Source organism: Rhineura floridana, chromosome 10 (assembly GCF_030035675.1).
Source record: "Rhineura floridana isolate rRhiFlo1 chromosome 10, rRhiFlo1.hap2, whole genome shotgun sequence".
Classification (NCBI taxonomy): domain Eukaryota; kingdom Metazoa; phylum Chordata; class Lepidosauria; order Squamata; family Rhineuridae; genus Rhineura; species Rhineura floridana.
The window spans coordinates 393,945-419,109 of NC_084489.1; the positions used below are offsets into that span (position 1 = coordinate 393,945).

At 42.8% G+C, this 25,165-nt stretch overlaps 1 protein-coding gene, 1 long non-coding RNA gene and 2 other non-coding genes across 7 annotated transcripts in view; 2 read left to right on the top strand and 2 right to left on the bottom strand.

Moving 5' to 3' along the window:
* Positions 1–16,334, bottom strand: part of PDIA4 (protein disulfide isomerase family A member 4) — a 34,577-nt gene extending 18,243 nt beyond the window's left edge. Inside the window, exons 1-3 of one of the 2 annotated variants that reach the window (XM_061586385.1) lie at positions 16,184–16,334; positions 9,878–10,058; positions 4,101–4,306 (exon numbers count right to left, since the gene is read on the bottom strand). In XM_061586385.1, coding sequence (XP_061442369.1) covers positions 4,101–4,306; positions 9,878–10,058; positions 16,184–16,244 — 448 coding nt within the window. In that variant the 5' untranslated portion in view covers positions 16,245–16,334. Of the gene's footprint in view, positions 1–4,100; positions 4,307–9,877; positions 10,059–13,280; positions 13,786–16,183 lie in introns of those variants that run through there. The other variant, XM_061586384.1, reaches the window with a different exon arrangement.
* LOC133365076 (uncharacterized) lies at positions 13,874–22,199 on the top strand. 3 transcript variants are annotated; one of them, XR_009758105.1, is made up of 4 exons: positions 13,874–13,971; positions 14,739–14,944; positions 17,084–17,265; positions 22,032–22,199. It is a non-coding gene; the product is annotated as an uncharacterized LOC133365076 (long non-coding RNA). The 3 variants fall into 3 exon arrangements; XR_009758104.1 differs by lacking the exons at positions 13,874–13,971; positions 14,739–14,944 and adding an exon at positions 15,846–16,082; XR_009758103.1 differs by lacking the exons at positions 13,874–13,971; positions 14,739–14,944 and adding an exon at positions 16,221–16,378.
* TRNAA-CGC (transfer RNA alanine (anticodon CGC)) lies at positions 17,452–17,523 on the top strand. Its single transcript has one exon. It is a non-coding gene; the product is annotated as a tRNA-Ala (tRNA).
* On the bottom strand, positions 17,891–17,961 carry TRNAG-GCC (transfer RNA glycine (anticodon GCC)). Its single transcript has one exon. It is a non-coding gene; the product is annotated as a tRNA-Gly (tRNA).
* Positions 22,200–25,165: the final 2,966 nt, after the last annotated feature.

Below are 25,165 nucleotides of genomic sequence, written 5' to 3' on the forward strand. Positions count from 1 at the left end.
TTGCAATGCAGTTAACCTGTTAAAAGTTTGAATCCAAAATATTCTGCATTAGGATTACTTTTCACATCTCAGTAATGTAGTAAGTGTCCTGTGCATCCTTTTCCAGGACCTCTTCCCCAAAGGGAGATGAAGATGCTTCTGAAATGGACATAGTCCCCTTCACAACTCCCAGGTTGTCCAGAACAATATATGGCTGTCAGGTTGAAAAAGGTTGTTTGGGTTTAGAAGATTGAATGCTTTAGGGGTCCATAATAAGGGTCTTTGGGGAACTCTTGTTTGACAAGAGAGTTAGTAAAACTCACTCTCGTAGTAATATCTGTAAGGGAGTGCCATTGTTGGGAAAAATGGTCACACAACCACATGGCATCCTGTGCTCCCAACAAGAACATGAAACTAACACCAACTTCCTGAAGTGTGTGGTAAATCAGTTCTTAAGATCAAGGCAAATGTGAGTTTTGCGCCCATCTATTGGTGTCAATGGTGTACAATTTGAAATATAAAGGTTTCTATGTTTTCATATATTACAATCAAGAGAAGTCACAGAATCATAGAACAGAATCATAGAGTTGGAAGGGGCTTATAAGGCCATCGAGTCCAACCCCTTCCTCAATGCAGGAATCCAAATTAAAGCATACCCAACACGTGGCTGTACTTTGCCTCTTGAAGGTCTCCAGTGTTGGAGAGCCCACCACCTCCCTAGGTAATTGGTTCCATTGACTTACCGCTCTGTTAGGAAGTTTTTCCTGATGTTCAGCTGAAATCTGGCTTCCTGTAACCCATTATTCTGTGTTCTGCACTCTGGGACGATTGAGAAAAGATCTTGGCACTCCTCTGTGTGACAACCTTTCAAGTACTTGGACAGTGCTATCATATCTTCCCTCAGTCTTCTCTTCTGAAGGCTAAACATGCCCAATTCTTTCAGTCTCTCCTCATAGGGCTTTGTTTCTAGTCCCCTGATAATCCTCGTTGCCCTATGAACTTGTTCCAGTTTGTCTGCATCCTTCTTAAAGTGTGGTGTCCAGAACTGGATGCAGTACTCAAGATGAGCCCTAACCAGTGCTGAATAGAGGGGAACCAATACTTCACACAATTTGGAAACTATACTTCTGTTAATGCAGCCTAATATAGCATTTGCCTTTTTTGCAGCCACATCACACCGTTGACTCATATTCAGCTTGTGATCAACAACAATCCCAAGATCCTTCTCGCATGTACTATTGCTGAGCCAAGTATCCCCCATCTTATAACTGTGCCTTTGGTTCTTTTTCCTAGGTGTAAACTTTGCACTTATCCCTGTTGAATTTCCTTCTGTTGTTTTCAGCCCAATGCTCCAACCTATCAAGATCCCTTTGAATTTTGTTTCTGTCTTCCAAGATATTAGCTATCCCTCCCAATTTTGTATCATCTGCAAATTTGATAAGCATTATCTCCACCTCCTCATCCAAGTCATTCATAAAAATGTTGAACAGCACTGGGCCCAGGACTGAGCCCTTTGATACCCCACTCGTTACCACCCCCCAGTTTGAGAAGGAGCCATTGATAAGCATTCTTTGAATACGAATCTGTAACAGACTGTGTATCCACCCGATAGCTGTTCTGTGCAGCCCATACTTACCCAATCAAAAAATAAGGTAAGATTATCTCAAAAAATGAGATATTAGTCAAACAGGATTTGTTCTTGATAAATCCATGTTGGCATCTAGTGATCACTGCATTGTTTTCAAGGTGCTTACAGATTGACTGCTTTATAATCTGCTCCAGAATTTTCCCAGGGATCAATGTCAGACTGACTCATCTCTAGTTCCCAGGTTCTCCTTTCTGAAGATAGGGACTACATTAGCCCTCTTCCAGTCATCTGGCACTTCACCCATCCTCCACAATTTCACAAAGATAATAACAGTTCCAAGAGTTCTTCAGCCAGTTCCTTCCATATGCTGGGATGCAGTTCATTGACCCCTGGAGATTTGAACTCATTCAAAGTGATTAGGTATTCCTTGACCATTTGTCTATCAATATCAAGCTGCAATCCTGTCCCTTCACGTTTGCCAGGAGGGTCATAGACCCTCTTTTGGGAAAAGACTGAGCCAAAGTAGGAATTGAGCACTGCTGCTTTTTCTTTGTCATCTGTTATTTTGCCATCCTCACCGAGTAGCTGTACCACCATTTCTTTTCTTGGTCTTTTACTATGGATGTAAAGTTATCTCCAACACAAATCAGGAACTTCTTGAAGGGGCCATATTTGCAGAATTTGTCTCCCAACAGGTAACAGAGTAATTGAAGTTCCCCATTACTCTACCTTATCCCACCTTGAAGCAATGGAAATTTGCTTTGAAAAATTTCACCCTCATCTTCTCCTTGGTTGAGTGGTCAGCGGATTCGGTCTTTAGGTGAAGAGCTTGAGTATATTAGAAGTTTAAGTGTGATTTATTCCATTTAAATGGTAAAGGAGTTGGGTGATATAAGATTTTAGTTTAAATAGAGGGGATATCAGAGATTAAGGGTACTTTTAAATAAAGCATAAGGAAAAGACCTCAGATAATTAAAAGACATTGTGGGGACCATGGAACATTTAATAAAGGCAAACAGAAGAGAAATATTAACTGTCTCTGTACCATTGGAAGATTGCAAAGAACGACCTGTTGCTGTCCCTAGCAAGCTGAAATGAAATGATAGGGGCTATAAAATACCAAAACTAAAGATAATATAAGGTATAGTTTAGATGAAATCATTGATATAAGGTTTATATGGGTGTAGATTATAGGTAAACGTAATATGAGAATAGATATAGCATCAGATAACGCTTTAATGAAGAAGGTCACCTTGGTCAACCCTCTAGAGCTTTCTCTTCCTATCTCTTGCTTTCCAACTCCGTTTCTGAAGCCACTTATCTATTCTGCAGCCCTGCTTTGCACCCCTTTCACCTTCACCCACATGTCCATGCCTCCTCCTCCTCCTCCTGTGCAACTTCCCCTAGCACACTGACCACCCCCATGGTAACCTCCTGCACCTTCCTCCTCCTGCACGTTGCAACTACTAAGCACCCTTTTCACCTTTCACCCAAGTACAAAGTCACCATCCCCTCCTGTTCTGCAGCATCTTTTGTACCCCCTTCACTTTCACCTCATTCCCATGCCTCCTATTTTCTTCTTTTGAAACCCCCACCTGCACCCCCATTTTCACCTTTACTCCTTTTTGTCATCCTCCCTTTTCTCAACTTCCCCTTGCACACAAAACACCCCCATTTCCATGCCTCCTCCCCTCTCTCCTGTTCTGCAGCCCCCTTTGCATCTCCTTGTGATGATAGATGTTGCTGAATCTTTAAGATAACAGAATCTTAACAAGCAGTTTAGAGAAGATGAAGTTCAGCTTTACATATAGGGGTGTTTGCTTGTTAATAAAATACCTGTTCTAAACTACTACATTGGATCTGGAACTTCATGTTAAAGAGAAAACATGATACCAGGAATGAAATACATTGTGTGAAGATACTATGAAGGTACTTTGGAATACCTGAGGGCTCCACCCTCTCACACACAAGGCAGCTGAGGAATTGAAAAGGGAGAAGTACAGCAAGAACAGAGGGACACTGAAAGGAAAAAAGTGGTGGTTTAAAACAACTGCAGAGGTTTCAGTGAAGCACAAATTGAGAGAGACAGAGAAAACTAGAAGTTTTGAAGAATGGCAGAGGTTTGAGTAGAGCAAGCAAGGATTTGAGTACAATGAGAAGGGAATTGGGAAATGCTGCCCTGTGTTAGCTTCCCTGCTGTACTCATCTCTGCTTTCTCCTGGTTAAACCCCCCCACAATATTCCTTCCCTGTCCATCTATTCAGATCTCTCTTATTGTTTTAAACTATCACCTTTCCCTTATCAGTGTGTCTCCCTTCTTGCTCCCATGTTGCAGCCACTACTGTTGTGTAACCTCTCTTCTCTTTTGCTCCTCTACCCCACCCTGATGGATGCAAATCCCAGGATTGTGATTTACTCTGGCTTCACGCAAGTTCAGGGTTGTGATGTGGCGCTACGAATCCTGCAATGTGGGTTGAGTGACAACATTTTATGCTTTTATTATATGCAAGATAAGAAGCCTGGTACTGCTTACCTGCTTCTGTTCTTGAGCCTTCATAATCCACAGGCTGCCCTTTCTTCAGAATTTTGATAGTTGGGTAGCCACTAACATCAAAGCGACTTGACACAGCAGAGGCTAATGTAGCATCTATTTTGGCAACTGGGATGGGAGGATCATTTTCTTTCAGTGCTTTGGCTATTTTTTCATATTCTGGTGCAAACTGCTTGCAATGTCCACACCTGAAGAAAAATAAAATAATTTCAAGTAAGAGTTTAACTTTACTACTAAATTTCTGCAGCACCATTTTTCAGAAAGGATAGGGCTGATTTTATTGCAACGCAGTAGTTATCTAGTCGGTTTGACCAGCTCTGCTCACATTTTGGGAAGGAACAAAGGTTGCTGCCAGGAAAGAGACAGTCTATCTGGAAAGCAAAATTCTGGGTCTCTCCAACAATTGGGGTTTGTGGGCTCCAGGCGTTAGTGAAGCTGTGTGCACCCAAGTGCTTCCAGGCTGATCCAATTCAATACTTTAAGGAACTGTTCACACTGCTACATTCCTCCATTTGATCATGTGTGCAGCTACACATCAGCGCTAAGAAAGATAAGCGTGCTTAGTAGATTTTAGATGCTTTCAAAATGATAATTCAATGGGCTGTACATGAGGTGAGCTGTCAGCCATCTCTGTGATGGCAGGTGAAGGAAACAGTACAGCCCTCTTTAAAAAATAATTGAGAATTTTGTTGAAGTAGTGCAGAGTATACACAGTCTCAGACGCATGAGTTGAGTTTGAGCACAGAAGACATTTAATTAATTGATTGATTGATATCCTGCCCTTCCTCCCAGGAGGGGCCCAGGGTGGCAAACAAAAGCACTAAAAATTCTTTAAAACATCATAAAAACAGATGTTGAATGTATTAAAAAAAAGCTTTAAATTTTTTAAAAAAGATTTCAAAACATCTTTTTTTAAATAAAGGTTAAAAACATACTTTTTAAAAAGGTTTAAAAACATATTAAAAAGCAATTCCCACACAGACGCAGACTGGGATAAGGTCTCAACTTTAAAGGCTTCCTGAAAGAGGAAGACCTTGAAAAGATAACAGAGATGGCATCTATCTAATATTTAAGGGGAGGGAATTTCAAAAGGTAGGTGCCACCACACTGAAGGTCCATTTCCTATGTTGTGCAGAATGAACCTCCTGATAAGATGATATCTACAGGAGCCCCTCACCTGCAGAGTGCAGTGATCTACTGCGTATATAAGGGATAAGACGTTCTTTCAGGTATCCTGGTCCCAAGATGTATAGGGCTTTGTAAATCACAGCTAGAACCTTGAACTTGCCCCAGTAACAAATGGGCAGCCAGTGCAATTCTTTCAGCACCAGGGTGCAATGTTGGCCATACCCTGCCCCAGTGAGCACATTACAATAATCCAGCTGAGAGGTTACCAGTGCATGGACAACAGTGGTCAGGCTATCCCAGTCCAGAAACAACCATAGCTGTCTTACCAGCCGAAGCTGGTAAAAAGCACTCCTAGCCAGAGGTCACCTGGGTCTCTAGCGACAAAGATGGATCCAGGAGCAACTCCAGACTACAGACCTGCTCTTTCAGAGAGAGTACAATCCCATCCAAAGCAGGCAACTGACCAATTATCCGAACTCGGGAACCACCAACCCAAAGTGCCCCCGTCTTTCTAGGATTCAGACTCAGTTTACTGGCCCTCATCCAGGCCACCACCAAGTCCAGGCAGCGGTGCAGGGCTTGCACGGCCTCTCCCAATTCAGAAGTTACAGAGAAATAGAGCTGGGTATCGTCACTGTACTGCTGACACCTCACTCCAAATCTTCTGATGACCGCTCCCAAAGGCTTCATATAGATGTTAAACAGCATGGGGGACAAGATGGTACCCTGCAGCACCCCACAGCACAGCTGCCAGGGGATCGAAAGACAGTCACCCAATGCTATTCTCTGAAAACGACCTTGGAGATAGGATCGGAACTACTGTAAAACAGTGCCTCCAATACCCATTTCACCAAGCTGGCCCGGAAGGATACCATGGTCAATTGTATCAAAAGTCGCCAAGAGATCAAGTAAGAGTAACAGGGTCGCATTCCCCCTGTCCTTCTCCCGATAAAGGTCATCCATCAGGACAACCAAGGCTGATTCAGTCCCATAACCAGGCCTGAACCCAGACGGCAATGGGTCAAGATAATCTGTTTCATCAAAGAGTACTTGCAATTGCTGCACCACAACCCTCTCAATAACCTTCCCTACGGAAGGCGGTATTTGCGACCGGTTAGCAATTGTCGCAAATCAATGGGTCCAGGGTGGGCTTTTTCAGGAGCGGTCGGATCACCGCTTCTTTCAGGGCAGCTGGAACCACTCCCTCCTGCAATGATGCATTGACCACACTCTGGATCCACTCGGTCAAACCCCCTTGGCAAGCTTTAATAAGCCAAGAATGTCATGAAATTGTAAATTTCTATGCATTTGGTAATCTAATTTTTAATATCATGGCTCAGTTACAAAGAACTCTGGGAGTTACATCTTGTCGGGAAACAGGCCTCTGGAAAGGGAAAAATGTTAAGTTTCGTTTCTAGCTTCAAGCAGTTAGGGAGGCCTGAACAGAAACACCTGGTTATTTTTGCTAATCAGTGAGAGCCTGGTGCTCCAGGCCATGCAGGCCTGTGAAGGTTGAGAACACCGTTGGGAGGGGGACCTGCAAGGCGCGAAAAAGTGAAGAAGCATTGAGAAGGGATTACATCAGAAAGCCTGATTGGTTAATTAATTCTGGACCGTTGGGTTTCTTTTTCCTTAAGTATAGGGTTTGAGACCCATAGCCTTTGTTCCCTTCGGTTGTTCTCGCTGAACTGCTCCCTAGGTGTCCATCCTGCTGGTGGTCACCTAAGTGGGGTTCCATTGTTTCGTACCTGATGCCATTCTCTCTGAGGAGCGATGAGATTACAACTAACTACCTCCTAAGTAAGCAGACAGGATAGCTAGTTTGTTATTTTCTTGTTGTGTGTTGAAACCTCTTATGTTGTACCTGAACCCCTGGTTGGGTGTGTGGTTTTGAGGAATTGTTTTGCTGCTATATTTTGATATGCACTTATATTTTTTAATAAAGCTACTTCTATTTAACCTGGTGTGTTCATTGAGGGTAAGGGTGGTTCTGAATCCAGCACCTTGACCATTTGACCACGAAACTACCAAGGACAAAGAAGTTAAGCCTAAGTATATTTGGGGGTTTTACCAGAGGTTTCTGGACAAGGAGTGTAAGTTTGGCTCTTGTCATATTGAACCTTGGTTTACCTATTTCTGGGCTCTGAGTTCCCCTAGTTCAGCGTTGAACCAGTGAAGGGGTGGTGGCAGCCTATCTTCTACCTTGCAGGGTTGGTGTTGCTTTGCACAGCCTTGGCAAGGAGAATTTGGTGATTGGGTTCCAGATCAATTGCCCTCAGGGTGGGAATTGGGTCTGAAGCATGCAATCCGTGCCCTGTGGGGGCAGGAGACATGACAAAGAAGGGCAAGGGTTGAGAGGACATGTTGCTGGCTGCATCATGGCAAGCACCTTGTCCACGTCATCAGGCTGCATCAACTGAAACTGTTCCCAAGAAGTTGCAGCAGACGTTGCACTGGACACCTCGCTGGGGATTACTTGTGCTCTAGCCATTGTCCAGCTTGTTTCATTGCCCTTAGCTCACTGGTGTACCAAGGTGCAAACCGGGCTCAAGAGCCCAACACGTCTCGCTGTTTCACAGTGTGACAAGGGCTTCAACAGGGTCACCTACTCTATCTACTGGGAACTCCCACAGGGCACTCAGGAATCCAGTGGATTCCATTAGTTTTCGGAAAAGGATTATCTTAATCTGTTCACCAATCCTGCAGTGAAGGAACGGAGCCATGAGTCTAAACTTCATCAGGAAGTGGTCTGACCATGACAATGGGGTGATATCCACCCTCCCATCTCCAGACCACCCCTTCCTCCACCTGGAGCAAAAACCAAGTCGAGGGTGTGCCCTGCCCTATGCGTCGGGCTGGTGACAACTTGAGACAGCCCCATGATCGTCATGGAGACCATGAAGTCCCAAGCTGGAACACTAGAGGCAGCCTCAGCATGGACATTGAAATCACCCAGGACTATCATTCTGGGCTCCCCCAATACCATAGCCGAGATGGCCTCTGGAAGGTACACCAGCAGCAACCCTAGTTTACTGTCTCCTTGGCACGACGCCAGGTGCAGGCCCTCACAGCCAGCTCCAAGACAGAGCGGTTTCCTGGTGACAGAGGTGGAAGTTCTATAAACCACAGCAACTCCCCCCCCCTTCCCGTCCCTGCAGCTTGTGCTGGTGTTGCACCAAGTATCCAGGTGGGCAAAGCTGGGTCAGATCAACTCCTCCCAGCTCACCCACCCAGGTCTTGGTAATGCACACTAAATTGGCACCTTCATCCACGATCAAATCATGGATGAATGTGGTCTTATTGTGTACTGATCTGATGTTAAACAACAACACACACAGGCCAGTGGGCACAGCAGATGAGCAACGAGGAACCCATCAATGAGGAGTGGCAGGAAGGAACAAGGAGTAGATAGCCTTGCCCTTATCTTCTATGGTAATTCACCACCTCCCCATGGCTATACTTCCCTCTACCTGTGATCACTGAAATTGGGGTGGCATCACCCATGTCCCTCCTTACTCCTATTAAACACCTGATATGGACCCAAGAAGAGCCCACTAGGAAAACCTACCTGAGCCAACTGTTCCAGTAGGCCTCTGCGAGAATTGGGAGCAGTCAGACCCACTCAATATTTTTCACACATCTACTACGCCTCTCTCTCACACCCAGGGAGGGCCAGCTTTCCACCCGTTACAGACTCTCACTCTGAAGGCATCTGGCGACTTTCCCCCATTATTCTATTCACTGCACAGGCTCCGACCCTGCGCAGGAACTACACATGAGCCATAAGCCCTCCCCACTACCAATCACCTCTAGATTGGCTAGAAAAAAAAGAAGACATAAAGGCAACATGCAGTTATCCCCTTAGATTTGACATATATGCATTCAGAAAATTCATAAGGTACAGACTTCCTTTGAATGTACCACTTCAGGCAACAGAAATCACTTGTGAATGCCCCTTGCCTTGTCAAGGGCTAAGTGCAGACTTAACACAGGCAGTCTTTTCACAGTTGGTTACTGGCACACATGGGATTGTACACTCCCTCCCCAGCCTGAGTTCTCCCTTGCTTTCTAATATGGTCGCGCATTACAGCAGCACCAATATTAAAACCATATTTTTCTTCTCCACACTTTCATGTCTGCAATTTCCTTACAACCAAGAGCTATAGATATACTACAGAGGAAAATAAATCACAAAATGTAGTACATTGATTTAAAATAAAAAGAATACTAGCTTCCATCCTATTTTATGGTGTTATAAGGGAATTTCTATAATATAAGCAAATATAATTAGAAAGTAAGGATTTTACAGACACACCCCTATTTGTCACTTTGCTACCCATCTTAACTAACATTCCCTGTGAATCAGAATTTGACATTTATGTCTGAAGCAGATCAGGAAAAGCAGAGTAACCTGCTTAGTTACCACTGCTTAGTTACTGCTTAGTTAACCACTGTCAATGTTAGTGCCAACATTCTGTTTAGCCATGGTAAGGTGGAAGGAAATTCACACTGGGAGAAGAGGAAACATTTTACAGTATTCACCATGGTAATCACTAGTATATGCATGGCAGGCCATGTCTGCAGCATGAACTTCAAGGAGGAGGATGGAAACATTGAAGCATGATGCTTACCATGGGGCATAGAACTCCAGCAGGACAGTATCCTTGCCTTCAACAAAAGTATCAAAGTTTGCATCATTCAATACCAACACACCATTTTCCTCTTTTACTTCTGAAGTATCGTCATTGTCATCGTCACTGTCGTCGTCACTGTCGTCGTCTTCATCATCAGTCCCCTCTGTGGCAACAAAGTCTAGTGAAGGGGGAGGGAAAATACGCTATTATTCTAAGTTGCCTTTTTCACAAGTGTTTCAAAATGAGTTATAATATAAAAACAAAACATTAAAACCAGAGCTAAGAACAAGAATAAAATAAGAACCTAAAATGCTCATCCATAAATGTATATATAAAAGGGCAGATCAAACACACCCCACCAAAAGGATGAGCACAAAAAGAGGCCACAAATATACATCATAGAATCCAATAAGGGTCAAAAGCCTGTGGAAATAAAGATGTTTCTGCCTAGTACCTAAAAGCAGTGATGGTGCCAGGTGTGTCTCTGGGGAGAGCATACCACAAATGGGGAGCCACCACCGAGAAGGCCCATTCTTATGTTGCCACCATCCCCACCTTCCTTGGAGAAGATACAAGGAGAAGGGCCTTGCACTATGAATGCAGGGTCCAGGTTATTTCATATGGGGAGAGGCAGTCTTTGAGGTCCTGAGCTGCATATAAGGCTTTATAGGTCAAAACCAACACTTTGAATTGAGCCCAGAAACTAATTGGAAGCTAATGTAGTCATGTCATGATTGCATCTGGGGCATGATGGTCTGATAGAAGACCAATCTGGCTACTGAATTCTGTACCAGCTGCAGTTTCCAAACAGTCTTCAAAGGCAGCCCAAACATATAACGCATCACACTAGGTTGTCACTGCAATTCATATTAAATCTATCAATGCAATCCTATTTCAGTGAAGCCAAATGTTTGGAAGGCAACTCATGGGCCACATAAATAGATTCTCAATATGCTCAAAATTTGTGTTAGCAACTACATGACAATAATGGTTAATGAGAAGTGGAATCCTGGTCAAGGAATGGAACTAGAGCTCATCAAGCCCAAGCCATACATTTGAAGCACTTTCAAAGTTCATGATTTCCCCCAAAGGATCCTGGGAATTATAGTTTAAGGGTGCTGGGTAATGTAGCTCAGGTAAACTACAGTTCCCATGATTTTTTGAGGGAAACCAAGTGTTTCAAATGTATGGTGTGTATGCAGCCAACGATATAGCCCGTTAGTTCAAATCAAATTATGAAATTCAGCTCCCCTACCCTTGAGCTTCCCTAGCCCAGTCTCTTAGCCAGGCTCACAGGAGTCCTATTTTGGTTTTCCATTTCTTGTGATATTCCTAGTATAGGCCTGCAAGAACTCCCCTTCCCCCTTGGTGGGCTGATTTTATAAAGAAAAAAGTAAAAATTATTTGTGATAAATAAATTTCTTATTTATTCTATGTATAAAAAGAGCGTGCTAGTGGTGAACTGTCTGGAATTAACAAGTCTACATCAAGCAACAAATGGCACTGTGGAAAATGTAAGAAGAAATTTGTTGCTTGAACATTTGATTATAGTTCAACAGGCATACAATACACATATCATGCCACCTGAAAAACTTATCTATCAACAACAACCCTAAATTCAGGCTTACAATTCAGCCTATATTAGAATGGAGAGGTTTCAGTAACTAATAAGTGGAGAGAAGTAGATAAGCCACGACGGACATTTATTTTCTAGCTGTCAAAGCCCTGACCTACAATCATTTACAGAAGTGTCTAACAACATGTCCCATGTTGCAAGGTACTTGGATTTCCCAAAATTCTTTAGACAAGTTTCAATAGAATATTTGGTTCTATCAGACCCCAAAATGGTAACCTTAGGTTACTTTCTTCAACAAGATGAAATGACAAGGAATGCTGGGATAACAGTGAACTGATTGAAGGAGAAATTATTATTTTAAGACAGAAAAATAAAGGTCTTCTACCTTGAATTCTGGTGTTAATCTCAATTTACACATGCAAGCCGAACTGATAACAGGGTTTAGGCCAGTTTAATTACAGGTGTTTAAATTGATATGGTTAAAATAGTAAACATAGCCTCTCCAGAGAACTCATTTGTGTGACAGAGCAAACAACTGGCTTAATCCAGCATGAATATATGCTGTACAAACCCTGTGTGTTGGATTTATGCAATACACAACTCTGCTTTTGCATTTGCAAGAGGAGTCAACGTAAGAAGTTGCCCTGTATCATCAGATCACACCTCATATCATCTGCAGTACTGACTGGCAGTGATTCTCTAGGGTTCCAGACAAGAGACTTCCCATTCCTACTTGGAGATGCTATGGACTAAGCGAGACCATTTGCACACAAAGCATGTGCTCCAGCCACAGAGCTATAGATTTCTTCTAAATATCACTTGTCAGACATTACTGAGGTCTAGCAACCTTGCTTTATATGCATAACCCCAAACATTAATACAAATAAAGCTTGTGTACAAATATTTCATTTACTGCTGTTTTGCTTTCCTTATCCCTAATTTTACTTCCATAAGTCTGTAAGAATCACCTTGCTAGATCAGAATAAAGGTTCAGCATTATTTTCAACAATTTCCAGAGGAGCATCCAGGTTAATCTGCTGCAGCAAAAAATAACAAAGAAAGCAAAGACAACAAAACAAAGAGTATTGTGGCACCTTAAAAAGACCAACAAGCTTAAGCTTTCCTGGACTGGAGTCCATTTCATCAGCTGTAAGGTATTTCCAACAGTGACTGGATACCTGCAGGAAGCAGCCAAGGAAGTTACAGTTCTGGCCTGTTACTGCTGCTAGCATCTGCGCCCAGTAATATACTGCTACTACTTAGCTACTATAGCTAAAGAGAATTTTGGCTTTTCTTAATTTTGGAAACCTTCCAACCTCTAAACAAAGTTCCTCTTGAGAATTCACATTATAAACATAACTGGTTATTTACAAAAAGTATAATAGGTAGACTTGTCAGCACTAAATATTAAAGATGTAGACGCCACACAAAAAGTCTGTAAATGTGGAGAAAAAAGTACTAGACATAATCCTGTAAGCAGACCAATATATTTAAACAAAATACCTTCAGTTCAACAAGCTCTCGCCTTTAATAGACTAGTTCTGATTTCTCACATGCCAATATCGCCTCTCACCTACTATTTAGCCCAATTTATTTTCCTCTAGTTAATTTTTTTCTTAATCACTTCTCACTAGTCAACTTGTTCTTCCCCTCCCGTCCCTCCACAGCAGAAGGCCAAAGGTAGAATCCGAAGACTTCGATCATCCCATCAACAAAAAGATTTGTTACTCATTTGTCGTGGGCTGTCTAGCCCACATGCAGATAACCCGACCACCCCTTCCCTATCTGGATACATCAGCTCTTTTCGGAGGAAAGAACACTTACCGCCCCCTTGTTCTTCAGCTTGGGAGTTGACTAATATAGCAAGCTGAGTCAGCGCCAGAAGAAGCGTTAACAAACACACTTTTTTGAAATTCATCCTTTTACTTCTTGTTCCAGCGTCTAATTCCTTTAGTCTCCCCCCTTCTTTTTATTCCTCCCTTCCACCGAGGCGATCGTTCAGAACGTCGTTCTCTCCGATTGGTTAGGGAACGAGACAGGGGAGCCTGAGAGGTCAACCAACCAACAGAAACTTCTGTCTGACAGGATGTAAGCCACAAATTTCTCTTTGCAGCTGCAGTTTTTTTTCCAAATGAATTGACTGTTTGCAATGCACTATTCTATCTGTAACAGGACCTCCCGCGTATTTTGTCTACTCCGCATCCCTAAAGCTCCCCTTCTGATTTAATTAGCAATGAGAATGCTGTTACACGCGCAGGCGTGACTCTGCCAAGTGGCGTGCGTATATGTGCGCGCAACCTCTGCGGATTTTTTAAAAAAAACTACAAACTTTCTCTGAGGTGCCTCTCTCTGATTGGTTAACTTGAAAGCTACCAATCACGACCTGCCACTCAAGTAGAAATGCAAACAAATCCTGGGGCGGAGAAGCTGAGGAACAAGAAAAGTGGACAAAGGAAGCGAGAGGAGGGCTGGCGAGATGGAGAGAAGCCACTTCTCGCGTTGGGATTGGTTTTAGGTTGATGAGGTCACAGAGAGGGGCGTTGTTTGTCAGGCGGGAGCCACGTCAGTTTGGGCTGTAGAACGGGAGTGGGAAGGGATGGTGGGATCCTCTGACTGGTCAACGTATAGCCAGGACATAAAGATGATTTAGTAAAGAGAGGCATGCGGGACCTGAGGCATTGTGGTCCTGCTGTGCTACAGAACCCTATTAAGTAAGACAAGAAGTGCAGACAGCGGGGGTTTTGAATAACTGACATGCTTCTAGGTTTTCCGATTTTAAAAAAAAATAAGGGTAGGGAGATCTAGCGGCGCCTCTTCTCAGAAATGAAGGACAGAAGGGTTCCACTTTGTATGTTGTTATAGGATGCAGAACTGGTTCTCTTAAAAGAATGCTCTACTGAGTGTATTTTCTAAGATTACTGGTTTTTTAAAACTTAATAGTACCATGAAGGTGACATACGGGAGAATTTGCATGAAAAACAGGCAGCTTGATGGGTCTTATCTGAGGCCCCGCCAAGAATTAGGTTGCTGTAGACAGCTGATATTAAATAAAACCACGGATATCACTTCCTGATAGTGAAGCCAAGGTTGCCAGTACGAACACTACCTGTTGGTAGGGAAACTGTTTGCCAGCAGGGAAAGTGGAACAGTACTTTGTAAGAGGGAAGTGTAATCGTAAGATCATGGGGGAAAAGGGTGTGGGATCGATAAAAGATAGGACAGATACAGAATGGCAAGCAGGTCACTAGAGTAATAGAAAGTATATGATGGCTATTTTTCCAGGTGGTTTCAAAACACTTAGTTTCTCATTTGCTGCATCATATCCTGGTATAGTCTTCACTACCACCATTATTGAAAACATTGGCAATTTCACCAGTTAAGGTACATGAAACTTGGAATGGGAAGTGGCAAAGTTGATATGAGGGGAAGCAAGCCCTACAGCAGCCTTGCAAGGGAGTGAAGGAATCTCCGCAGTGTGGCATGGAAAGGTAATAATAGAGAAGTGAGATTATAGGCAAGCAGCTTTAGTAGTGGTCTTAAAGGATCTTTTGCCTACAGAAACTAATAATTGTGACTGGAAAATCCAGCAATGGACAAGCTACAGTACAAAGCCGCAGGGGAATAAAACCTACAGTAATTAACTCCATGACAACCACCATTAATTTTATTGTCTCAAAAGTACAGTTTTGCTTTTGGTATGTAATAACAGTAGTTACATTGGTGTCAATTGGTAAAATAATAAAGGAAAACAGTAGTTTTGAGCCACAATTAAAGGATAATCTGCTGAGGTTTTTTTCTTAAAGAGCAGAATATCATGACATTAATATTTCCTGTTTGACTGAAATGCATGCCATACATCACACTGCCATGACTTTACTCACTGCATTAGTTGCAAATGTAGCAAGCTGGCAACGGTACCGCTTTCTGTACAAACATAACAAAACTACTGTGTTCCTCAGTGTGAAGCTATCTTTGCAAAAGGCTTGAATACATAAGTGATTTTTTTTTCTTTACTTTGGATATGTGGATGATGGTGCCTCCACAGCAGAAATTGTTCTTGGCATGCCTTCTCTTGTAGCTGAGTTCTTATGCAAATACCAATCCAAGATCTGACATACTTGCTTACAATGTTGCTGCATTCCTTCTAGTTTTCTTTTTTGCATTCATTTAAAACTGGATTCCACCCACAGCAGAAGTTCCTTGGTTGTGCTGTATCCTCACACAAAAACACCTTCGAATACATTCTACCCTGTTACCTGGTGACAAGTAGGTGCAATAAATAGGATATTGTTTCCCTGTTGCTTTAAGAGTGTAAGAGTCAATTTGGATCAGCCCAAAGGCTTATCTAATCCACCATCCTGTTTCCCACAATAGCCAACCAACCTGCTGCCTCTAGGAAGCCCACATACAGGGCCCGAGGACAATAGCCCTTTCCCTTAGCAACTCCTATGACATACTGCCTCTGAACCTGGACTAGTAGCTACTGATAGCTTATTTCTCCATGAGAACACATAGACACATAGCATTACTGGCTAAAGTGTTAGGACTTCACACATGAGATCTGCTATTTGTAGAGAGGGGCTTGGAGACACACCAAGGGCTGAATTTCAATTATTCAAAGCAGGGGTAAGCAAATGCCAATGGATATTGAGCATCTTTATCAAAAACATAGTCTGTCTCAAGTTCTAGTCTTGAGTTCCTTATGTGTAGGTCAAAGTTGTACTTACTTTGGAGTAGGGCTAAACTTTTGGTCCCACCTCCAACAATCGTGATTATAAAGATATTCATGCTTGTTTGTAGGGGGCTGAGCACAACTGGAACACCTGCACAACCAGTTTAAGCTGCTTGGATGCAAAGCAGTCTGAAGTTCCTCCAACAAGGAACAAGCTGAAACTGAGCCCTTATAGTAGCAGTAGCAGCAGGTACAGCCTAATTGTTAGCACTACCTGAGCAGCAAGATACTTAAAGGGCCCAGCCTGCTGCAGTAGTCTCCTACTGTGAGAGTGGAGGAGCCTCTTGGGGTTTCTGTAATGGAGTCCTCTAAGTCCAGACAATAAGTGTGGGTGGATGTTAAAGAATCTCCTTCCCAAATGGCAAATGCAAAATGTGAAAACTTTGTGAAGAGGCTTAGGCATGTCTCTTGCTGTGCAGGAGCTGGTGTCAAGGCACTCATTAAGAATTCACTGTATACTTAAATTACAGTACAATGATATATGTGTCCACTTCAGAAGGAAGTTTCTTTGTATGTAATGGGGCTTAGCCCCAGGTACATGGGTACAAAAAGATGGCAATCCATTGTAAGGGATCATGATTCAGATACAAAAACTATGCACTACATGAAAAGGACTATTGCCCCAGATTTTTTAAAAATATCAATAAACTATGTTGTCTTTTGCCTTGTTGCTGTAAGTGTGTACACTTAGTTCATTGCTGCTTAAATGGTAGGCTGAATGTACAGAAAAATAATTAAGAACATTTACATACAGAACAGATAGAGTTTATGACTTGTTATGTGCAGAGAACTAACATTTTTTGGCTTACTGGAAAAATGTGTTCCTTGTGGGTGAAGCAGCTGGGAACATGTTAGCTTGTTCTTAACCTAACTTCTTCCTATCTATCTTTCGTAGAGTATGTGTGTGTGTTTTAAAGAAGATTGGCAGAGGTCAGATCCCTTTCCTAATAACGAGCAAAAGCAGAAGATGTCTCTAGCTTCATTTCAGCACAATGAACTGATAACATGATTTTCAGAGCCTGCCTTCTTGTAGGAGGAGCTTTGCAAAACGCAACTTGACACCTGAGGGAATTTACAGTGAGTGTTCTTTTGTATCTGTTTTGTAGTGTTTCACGCACAAGGGTCCTGGTTGGTGGGGCTTGGCTATACTCAGTTCCTTGCCCTTTCATGCTGAGACAAGTACACAATTCTGAAAGGATTATTCAGAAGGATTCCTAAGCACTGAATGTATATACTTCACTAAGGAAACACAGGCAGCTGCTAGGGGATGTAGCTCAGTGGTAGAGCGCGCGCTTCGCATGTGTGAGGTCCCGGGTTCAATCCCCGGCATCTCCAGTATTTTTTTATGATTCTGCTTTCCCCCCCTAATTTCAATTTCCACTCTCTGCCATCACATACAAAGCACTTATACTGTTATCTATTGGGTTTATGTATTTCTAGAACTGTTTGAAAGAAATTGCTTAGATCACTGTAGGTACATGCTTATATGTGAGGGGTTTCCCCTCATTTTAGGCAAAATGGTTTTTCTTGATTTTTCCAGAAGGTAAGTTTAGTGAAAACGCTTGTTACTGTAAATTATTTAAATCTTGTGCATGTGTGTTTTATAAATATTTATTTTTATATAAATATAATGTATACATTGTATAATAATATAATAAATAATAATAAATTAGAACTTTGCAATGCAAAAAAAAAAAAAAGTTGCATTGGCCAGGAATCGAACCCAGGCCTCCCGCGTGGCAGGTGAGAATTCTACCACTGAACCACCAATGCATATGTTTAAATGGGGCGTTCAAATGATTCTTCTGGGGAAAGTGTTTCTATCACACTGAGCTAAGATGCTTTTCAAAGCAGGAAAATAAGCTGTGCTTGAATCCTGGCAAGATGGAGGCACTGGGTGAATGGTTTCTGTGTCCCAGAATTTGGTCAATTGCCTGCCTTGGCTGGGGTTGCACTCCCTCTGAAGGAGCAGATATGCCATCTGGGAGTGCTTCTGGATCCAGCTATGTCACTGGAGGCCCAGGTAGTCTGTGGCTAGAAGTGCCTTTTATCAGCTGCACCTGGTGAGACAACTACGACCATTCCTGGACCGGGAGAGCTTGGCCACAGGAGTTCAGGCATTGCTGACTCCAAGGTTGGATCAAACAATGCACTCTATGTGGAGCTTCCCTTGCACTTGACTCAGAAACTGCAATTAGTGCAGAATGCTTCAGCCAGGTAGTGAAACCTGCATGTAACACCTCTGTTCAAACATTTGCACTGGCTGCCACTTTGTTCAAGTTCAAGATGTTACTACAAGCATATAAAGCCCCTTAAGAGCTTGGGACCAGTTTATTTGCAACACCGCCTTACCCCGTATGTGCCTACTCGAGCACTTTGCTCTACAGAACAGTGCCACATTATACTCATTCCATATTTATAAGAAATTCTCTTAGCACGTACTCTTTGGAACTCCCTGCCTATTGACATCAGGCAGGCAGCTTTGCTGTGTTCCTTTCAGCGCCTGCTTAAAACCTTTTTGTTTAGGCAAGCGAACCCAGATACATAGGTGTTGATGTATTTTTTAAAATTTAGTTGCAGTTTTAATTGTTTTAAAAACATTTTTAATTACTTGTTTTTAATTGTTTTATTGAAGATTTTTGATGGGGTTTTTTTGTAAACCACTTAGAGTTTTTTTTACAAACAAGCAGTATATAAATTTTGTTTAAAAATAATGGGATAATAAACCTCCATTGTTCTTGAATCCATAAATTATAGAATTTAATTTTGTTATAAAAAGTAAATTCGGTGGTTTCATGCTGGTGTCATTGTTTTAAAAGTTCTTTTGTTCAAGAATGGCCCCTTTCAAATCAGCAATAGAGTGTCTTGGAAGGTTAAAATCTTCATTTCTTGCCTCTAAATATTGCCCTTTTTGATATCAGAATTGTGTCCATTTATTCTTTGCGTAGACTTCAAACTAGAAGTCTGAAGGCTTCTACTTTATTGCACTCATGTCCTCTATGCCACACAGTGCAAGACCAGTGCAATTTTTTCCATCCCTTCTGCAGATTTTATAACCAGGAAAAATGTTTCCTGTTTATTGTTGCCATTAGCCCTCGCCCCACTCATGGCAGCTGCTGTCAAGGAGAGGGGATATTTATAGCTGCCATTAGGAGGTGATGCCATTGTCTTTTGCCAGTCTCCTTCAATAGGCTGGGTGTCATGAGGGCTGGGAGATCCTGACCATTGTGAGACAAAATTAAATGCAACCTCATGAGGGCTGGGCTTTCAGTCCTCTTGCAACACTTGGCATGAGGCTATAAAAGGCCTCATCCCAACACTGCTCACCCTCCATTCTGGGCTGTCAAGCTGTGCAATATGTCATGGCTGAAGAATCTGAGGGTTCAAACAGGCACAAGGCCGGCCTGCCTTTGGGATTACTAGACAGGACCTTGTTGGCCCCAGATTTGCTGGGTGGGGAAGGTGTGTGATTGACCTTCTTCCCTCAGGACTTTGTAAAGCTGCTTACACTCAAGCAGGCTTGGGGCCTTGGTAACCTCTAGTTCACAGGGGAAACTGAGATTGCCCCCCTCAGTGCTTCATAAGGCTTCTCAGAGCAGCTGTTCCACTCGCACGTGAGCACGATTGAGCTTGGGCTTTTGCGAGGTTTGCTGACATGGGCTGGGAGTGGCCCCTTTTTTCTCCCGTAGTGCCTCATGAGGTTCCAGACCACCTCTTATGCCTGCCATGGGATGTTGCAGAAGCAATGTAGCCTCTGCCTCCCCTTCTTTACTCCAGTGGGCTGATTCAGTGTCAAGTAGCCTGGAGGGTATAGTGTGGGATATGAATGGGTTACAGCTAGTGGGAACAGAAGGGGAGGCGAGGGCAAAGAACCTTCAGTTAAAGCAGGTGTTACGAAGAGGGCAGGTGTAGGGGAAAGGGTGACCAGATTAGCGGCAATGGCTGACACACTCAGGGCCTTGTCTGTCAGCATGGGTAAGATGGAGCAATGTTTCAGAACTCAGGATGAGCTCGTGGATGGTAGTAGCACAGGACCACTTCCTGAATAGATAGGGAAGGGGAAAGGGGACCCTACTGATGGAAAAGCTTGACAAAATGCTCAGTGTTTCACAGAACTTAGCCAGCAGTACGGCTGTGGTTGACTGTCAGGCAAATACTATGGCCCTAGGGTATAAGTGGATCAGTAACCCTCATGAGAGCTCTGAATCCCAGGCAGATGGGTGAACAAGATGGAGCACTCATACTGGTTGTGTGGTTGGTGCCAGCTGCAGCTCATACGGCCAGCGGATGGGAACTTCACAATGTACCAGGACCATCCAGCATCACAGGTGTGACTGTTGGTCTAGATGGTCAGATGGAACCAGGAGGAAGTTATGCCCATGCTTTGCTTTCAGCAGTCTTTGGTATAGGCCAAAATTGCAATATGGTTCCTGGAGCTACACCTGACACAGGTACTTTCCTCCAAAAGGGACTGTCTGGGGGAGCCAATGAGACCAATCGGCTGTTAGGTTGTGTCATTTATGGGTGTGATGGTGGAGACTACGCCCTGGCATGCTCCTGCCCAATTCAATACCAGGGTATTACATTCATGGCACACCTTTCCCAACTGGGCCAGTTGGTGTGAGGAACAATTTAGAATGAGAGATGCTATGAACCCATCTCTACGGTGGTATCTTAAGTGTAGTGAACTGTGTTTGGGCAGGCAAGGCCCATCTCAGGTAAGGAGCAGATCACGTAGGTTTGCAATGAATTTAAAAGCAAATCTAAGAACCTGGGGAGAATACCAGAGGCTTCAATGCACGTTGAAGCAAACTGTCAGCTGCTTGGGGACATTATAGTTAAATCAAAATACTACATTTACAAGGACTCTTTTTACCAGCTGCGGCAGTATAAACTTGGTATTGTTTACAGTCTCTTCATTTATCTCAATGATGACTATGTAACTTTGCATTCAAACTTTGTGTTCTGGCACAATGCACGTCTTCATGGTACAAACACCTTTGTCTTGCAGCTGTACGTACCCTACAGTTAGATTCTGTCAGATCTGTTAACAAGAGAGAGAAAAAATGCATTGCTCTAGTTTTAGGGATGATAATTAAATTGGTTAATAATGAAGATAAGACAGTTTAGTATCCTTACTTAGCATCTTTTTCCTTCCAAGTGTTCAATTACTTCATTACATTATATCAGTAAAGGTTACAACTATGGCAGTTAGGCTGCTCCTGTTTAGACCATATTTACAATTGGGATGGGGTGGAGCTGAGAAACATTGGCTTTGTCAAAGGTCTCCAGTAGTGAGGTCAAGGAAAAGCCCAATGGCTGGCTTAGGAAAGATAGAAAGCCATTGAGCCATAATTATAGGGCACTAAAGTGTAAGTTGGCTCAACTGCATCCCGCCATTATAACAAGAAATTGGTGGGGGGCAGTAGGGTCTGCGGCTTATAGTTAGAAAATGGTTTAATGGATTGATTTGAAACTGGGGAGAGGTCATTCTGAGGATGGTCTATGCCAAATCTGGGATAGAAAAGAAGCAGCATATTTTGAAAAGTTAAACATAGTGACTTGGGTAAGTTGACAAGTGGTATGTGTTTCCTGGGGTAGTTTTAGGGAACGATTTCTCCATTTATCTTATTACGTTAAAATATATTTTATTGCATTTTTATGTAGCCATTCACAGTGTACAGAATACAATAGATTAAATCCAAACAATATAGTAAATAAAAATGATACAATAAGCAATATTAAAGGTGTGTCAGTGGGTACTAAAAGTTAATTGTGGATTGGGGTAGGTACCATAGACATAATAGTTAAGGAATTTAATGACTATCTTATTTTTATTATAGGGTCTATGGAAGCATGAAGTTCTGGTTTGAAACCTGCAAGCACATTTCTCCATTTATATTGCATCTTTTAGGAAATTGGTAATTGCATTAGGTCAAGGGGAATGTCTGATATCTTCCATTATCTATACATTGTGTAACATGTCTGTAGTTTTTATTAAAATAGCATTTTTGAGGCCTGTGTTATTCAACTAGAGTTGACAAGGCTGCCCCCCCCCCCGCTCAGTATGAACCTCATGGAAGAGAAGGTTGAATCAAAGGGTGGACAGGTAGAATGGCATGTTGAGTGAGAGTGAGTGACAGGCAGAGCGAGGTTGGAATAGACAGTTAAAAGGGTGGTTGTGCAAGAGACAGAAGAGGATTTGGGCTGGGGTGAGGATATGAAAGAACTCCAGCTGAGGCCTCTCAGTGTTTACAATTCAGATAGGCTGGGATATTTCTTCTTTTCTTACTTATTTTAGAGCATTTGTACACCACTTTTCAGCCAAAGAGACTTCTAGAGCAGCTTACATGCATTCAATTAAAACAAGACAGTCCCTGCCTTCAGGCTTACAATCTAAAAGATACAACACAGAAGAAAAGAGGACCAAAAAGGGTGTGTGTGTGTAAAACAAACTAGGACAGTTCTTAAACTTTTTTAAAAATTAAATATATATCCCAGCATTCCTTCTAAAAGGAGCCAAGGGTGGCATAGTAGTTCTTACAATGACTAGCTGGAAACCGTTGAGGGGCAGGAGATCCCTGGTGGAACTAATCTTCCAGCAGAGACCTCCCCTTGAGTTTCTAGTTTTCAACTTCAAGTTTGCCTGATGAGAGTTATCAGTATAGCCTTTTCAATATATAATCAAATTCAATTACCAAAACACCTTTTGGATGAATCATGTTGTATTAGGGCTTTCCATGCTCACTCAAGCTTTAAAATCCTGGGACGTTAGAGGTGTTAAGTGCTACACCTTTAATTGATGTGTTATTTAGGCAATATTGATACATATGGTATGGTATATTATGTGATTATAGTGATTGGGTCAACTAGCCTAATCCTTCCCACCGCACCTTTCAGCAAGGTGGATGTTGCTGCTCCTGGAAACAGCTATCGCGTTCTTTTGTTTGCTCAATCCTGCTAGATGCCAGTTCATACCCTGATTGGATGCAGGTAGGAGCTGTGGACAAAAAGTTCCTTGAAGTTGCAGGGCCCTAGGTAGACCTCACTGAGGTTAGGCCTATGGCAACAGCAAGAGTCCAGCCACAAGTTTGTATTTGTGTGTGTTTCTGTTAATCTGCAGCAGTGGCTCCCAACCTGGGGGCCACAAAGTCATCACAGGGAGGGCACAAAGAGCCAAGAGATTTATTAATTAAAAATTAATGGCTGGTCTGCTCACCACCAACTTGTGAGTCTGCCCTGCAAATGCACACAGCCGGTTCAGCCTCCCCTCCCTCCCTCCTTTCCAGCTGGCAGTCAGTTCCCACCACACAGAAAGCTGAGCAGCATACCACTCAACCAAGTGCATTGAGAGAGAGAGCCAGCGGGGCTGATTTAAGCTCCAGCCCCTCTCCCTCACCCCTTTTGTCAGTGAGAGAAGATTGATCAAGCTGACTGGCTATTGCTGCAGAGACAGAGGGACCGCAAGAGGAAGCCATCTGCTAAAAAAGTAATGGCACAGAGTCCTGGAGAATCCCTTCATGAATACACACCTGGGCACTTATTAAAAAGTCACTGTATCGTTAATTATAATACAAGGTATACATGTCTACTCAGAAGTAAGCCTCTTTGTATTTAATAGGGCTTAATCACAGGTAAATCCAATTGCAGTAATTAGACCAGACTATGATTCCGTTGAAGCTGTACTACTATTTTGGGGAGGGGTCAGAGGGCTTTACAGTACAAAGGTGCATCATTCTGGTTACAAGAAGTAAAAATATGTGTCTATAAGGACTTTGGCTGAATCCTAACCAGGTATACTCTGAAGTCGTATAGATTTCAGTAGATCAACAGCCATATTGGGCAGGTTTAGGTAACTTCATTACATTTTGCTGGTAATAGTAGTAACTTCATTACTTTTGAGCTGTAACTGTAACATTTCCAGAGTTACATTTGGGCATTACTTTGGGGGGGGGAAGCCTGTGACGTCCTTCCCTGGCTCTCCCTGTTAGGTTCCTACCTGCTTGTGGCTACTGCCTTTCACTAGGCACCACCAGGCACTCCACCAGTCCGGACTGTCCTTTTTGATGGTTTCTCTCTTTGCTCTAGCACAGATCTCACTAGATCCCCCTGCTAGGCAGCACCACCAGTCACGTCCTATAACCAATGTTCCCAGAGACTTTGCCTGAGTCTCTCTCTATCTGGTTACTTTTGTGACTGCGTGCTTATGCTGTTCCCAACCCCTTTGTATCTATAGAGATAACTCATATAACTTGGGGTTGCTCTGGATACTTGTAATGTTATTATTTCTCCCTTCACCGCTGCCACCATTCGTTACTGTTGCCCTTCAGCCTTGGTAATTACCTTGCCCTCCCTTCTGGTCTGTGAAAACCCCAGCCAAGGATCAGGCCTTCGGTAAACCAAAATAGTATTTATTAAATATAAAAGTAATCTTGTTATTTCTGATAATGGTACATAAGCATATGGTTTCATCTATTCCTGTGATACTTGACTTATGATTAACTAGAACTCCCACTCCCTCTTTCTCCACACTCTCCTAACATCCACTACCAAACACCTTCTTTCCCTCACATTCACCAACTCTTCCACCTACTAACATCCACCCAGATTCAACTGTCATTCTTCCATTTATACTCTCAGCCATTCAAACGCTCAGCCAATCATCCAGCATTCTACTGCTCATCTACTCCCCCCTCCTCTTTCACTCCACTTACCATATGTCTTCTATACAAACAGCACTTACCATATTTACATGAATACAGGAACATCACAGAGCCCACCAAGGGGCAGGCAGAGGTTGCAGCAGCAAGCAGCCAGGGTCCTAAAGAGCTGCTGCTTCCAGTTTTCTTTCCTGCCCTTCCTTTCTTGTGAGGAAGATATTCCCTGGAAGCCCTTTTGTGCAAATCCTCCTCCCCATGGCAAATGCAAAGCCTTTCAAACAGTCACTTGTCCAGACACTTGTTAAAAATAATTGTGT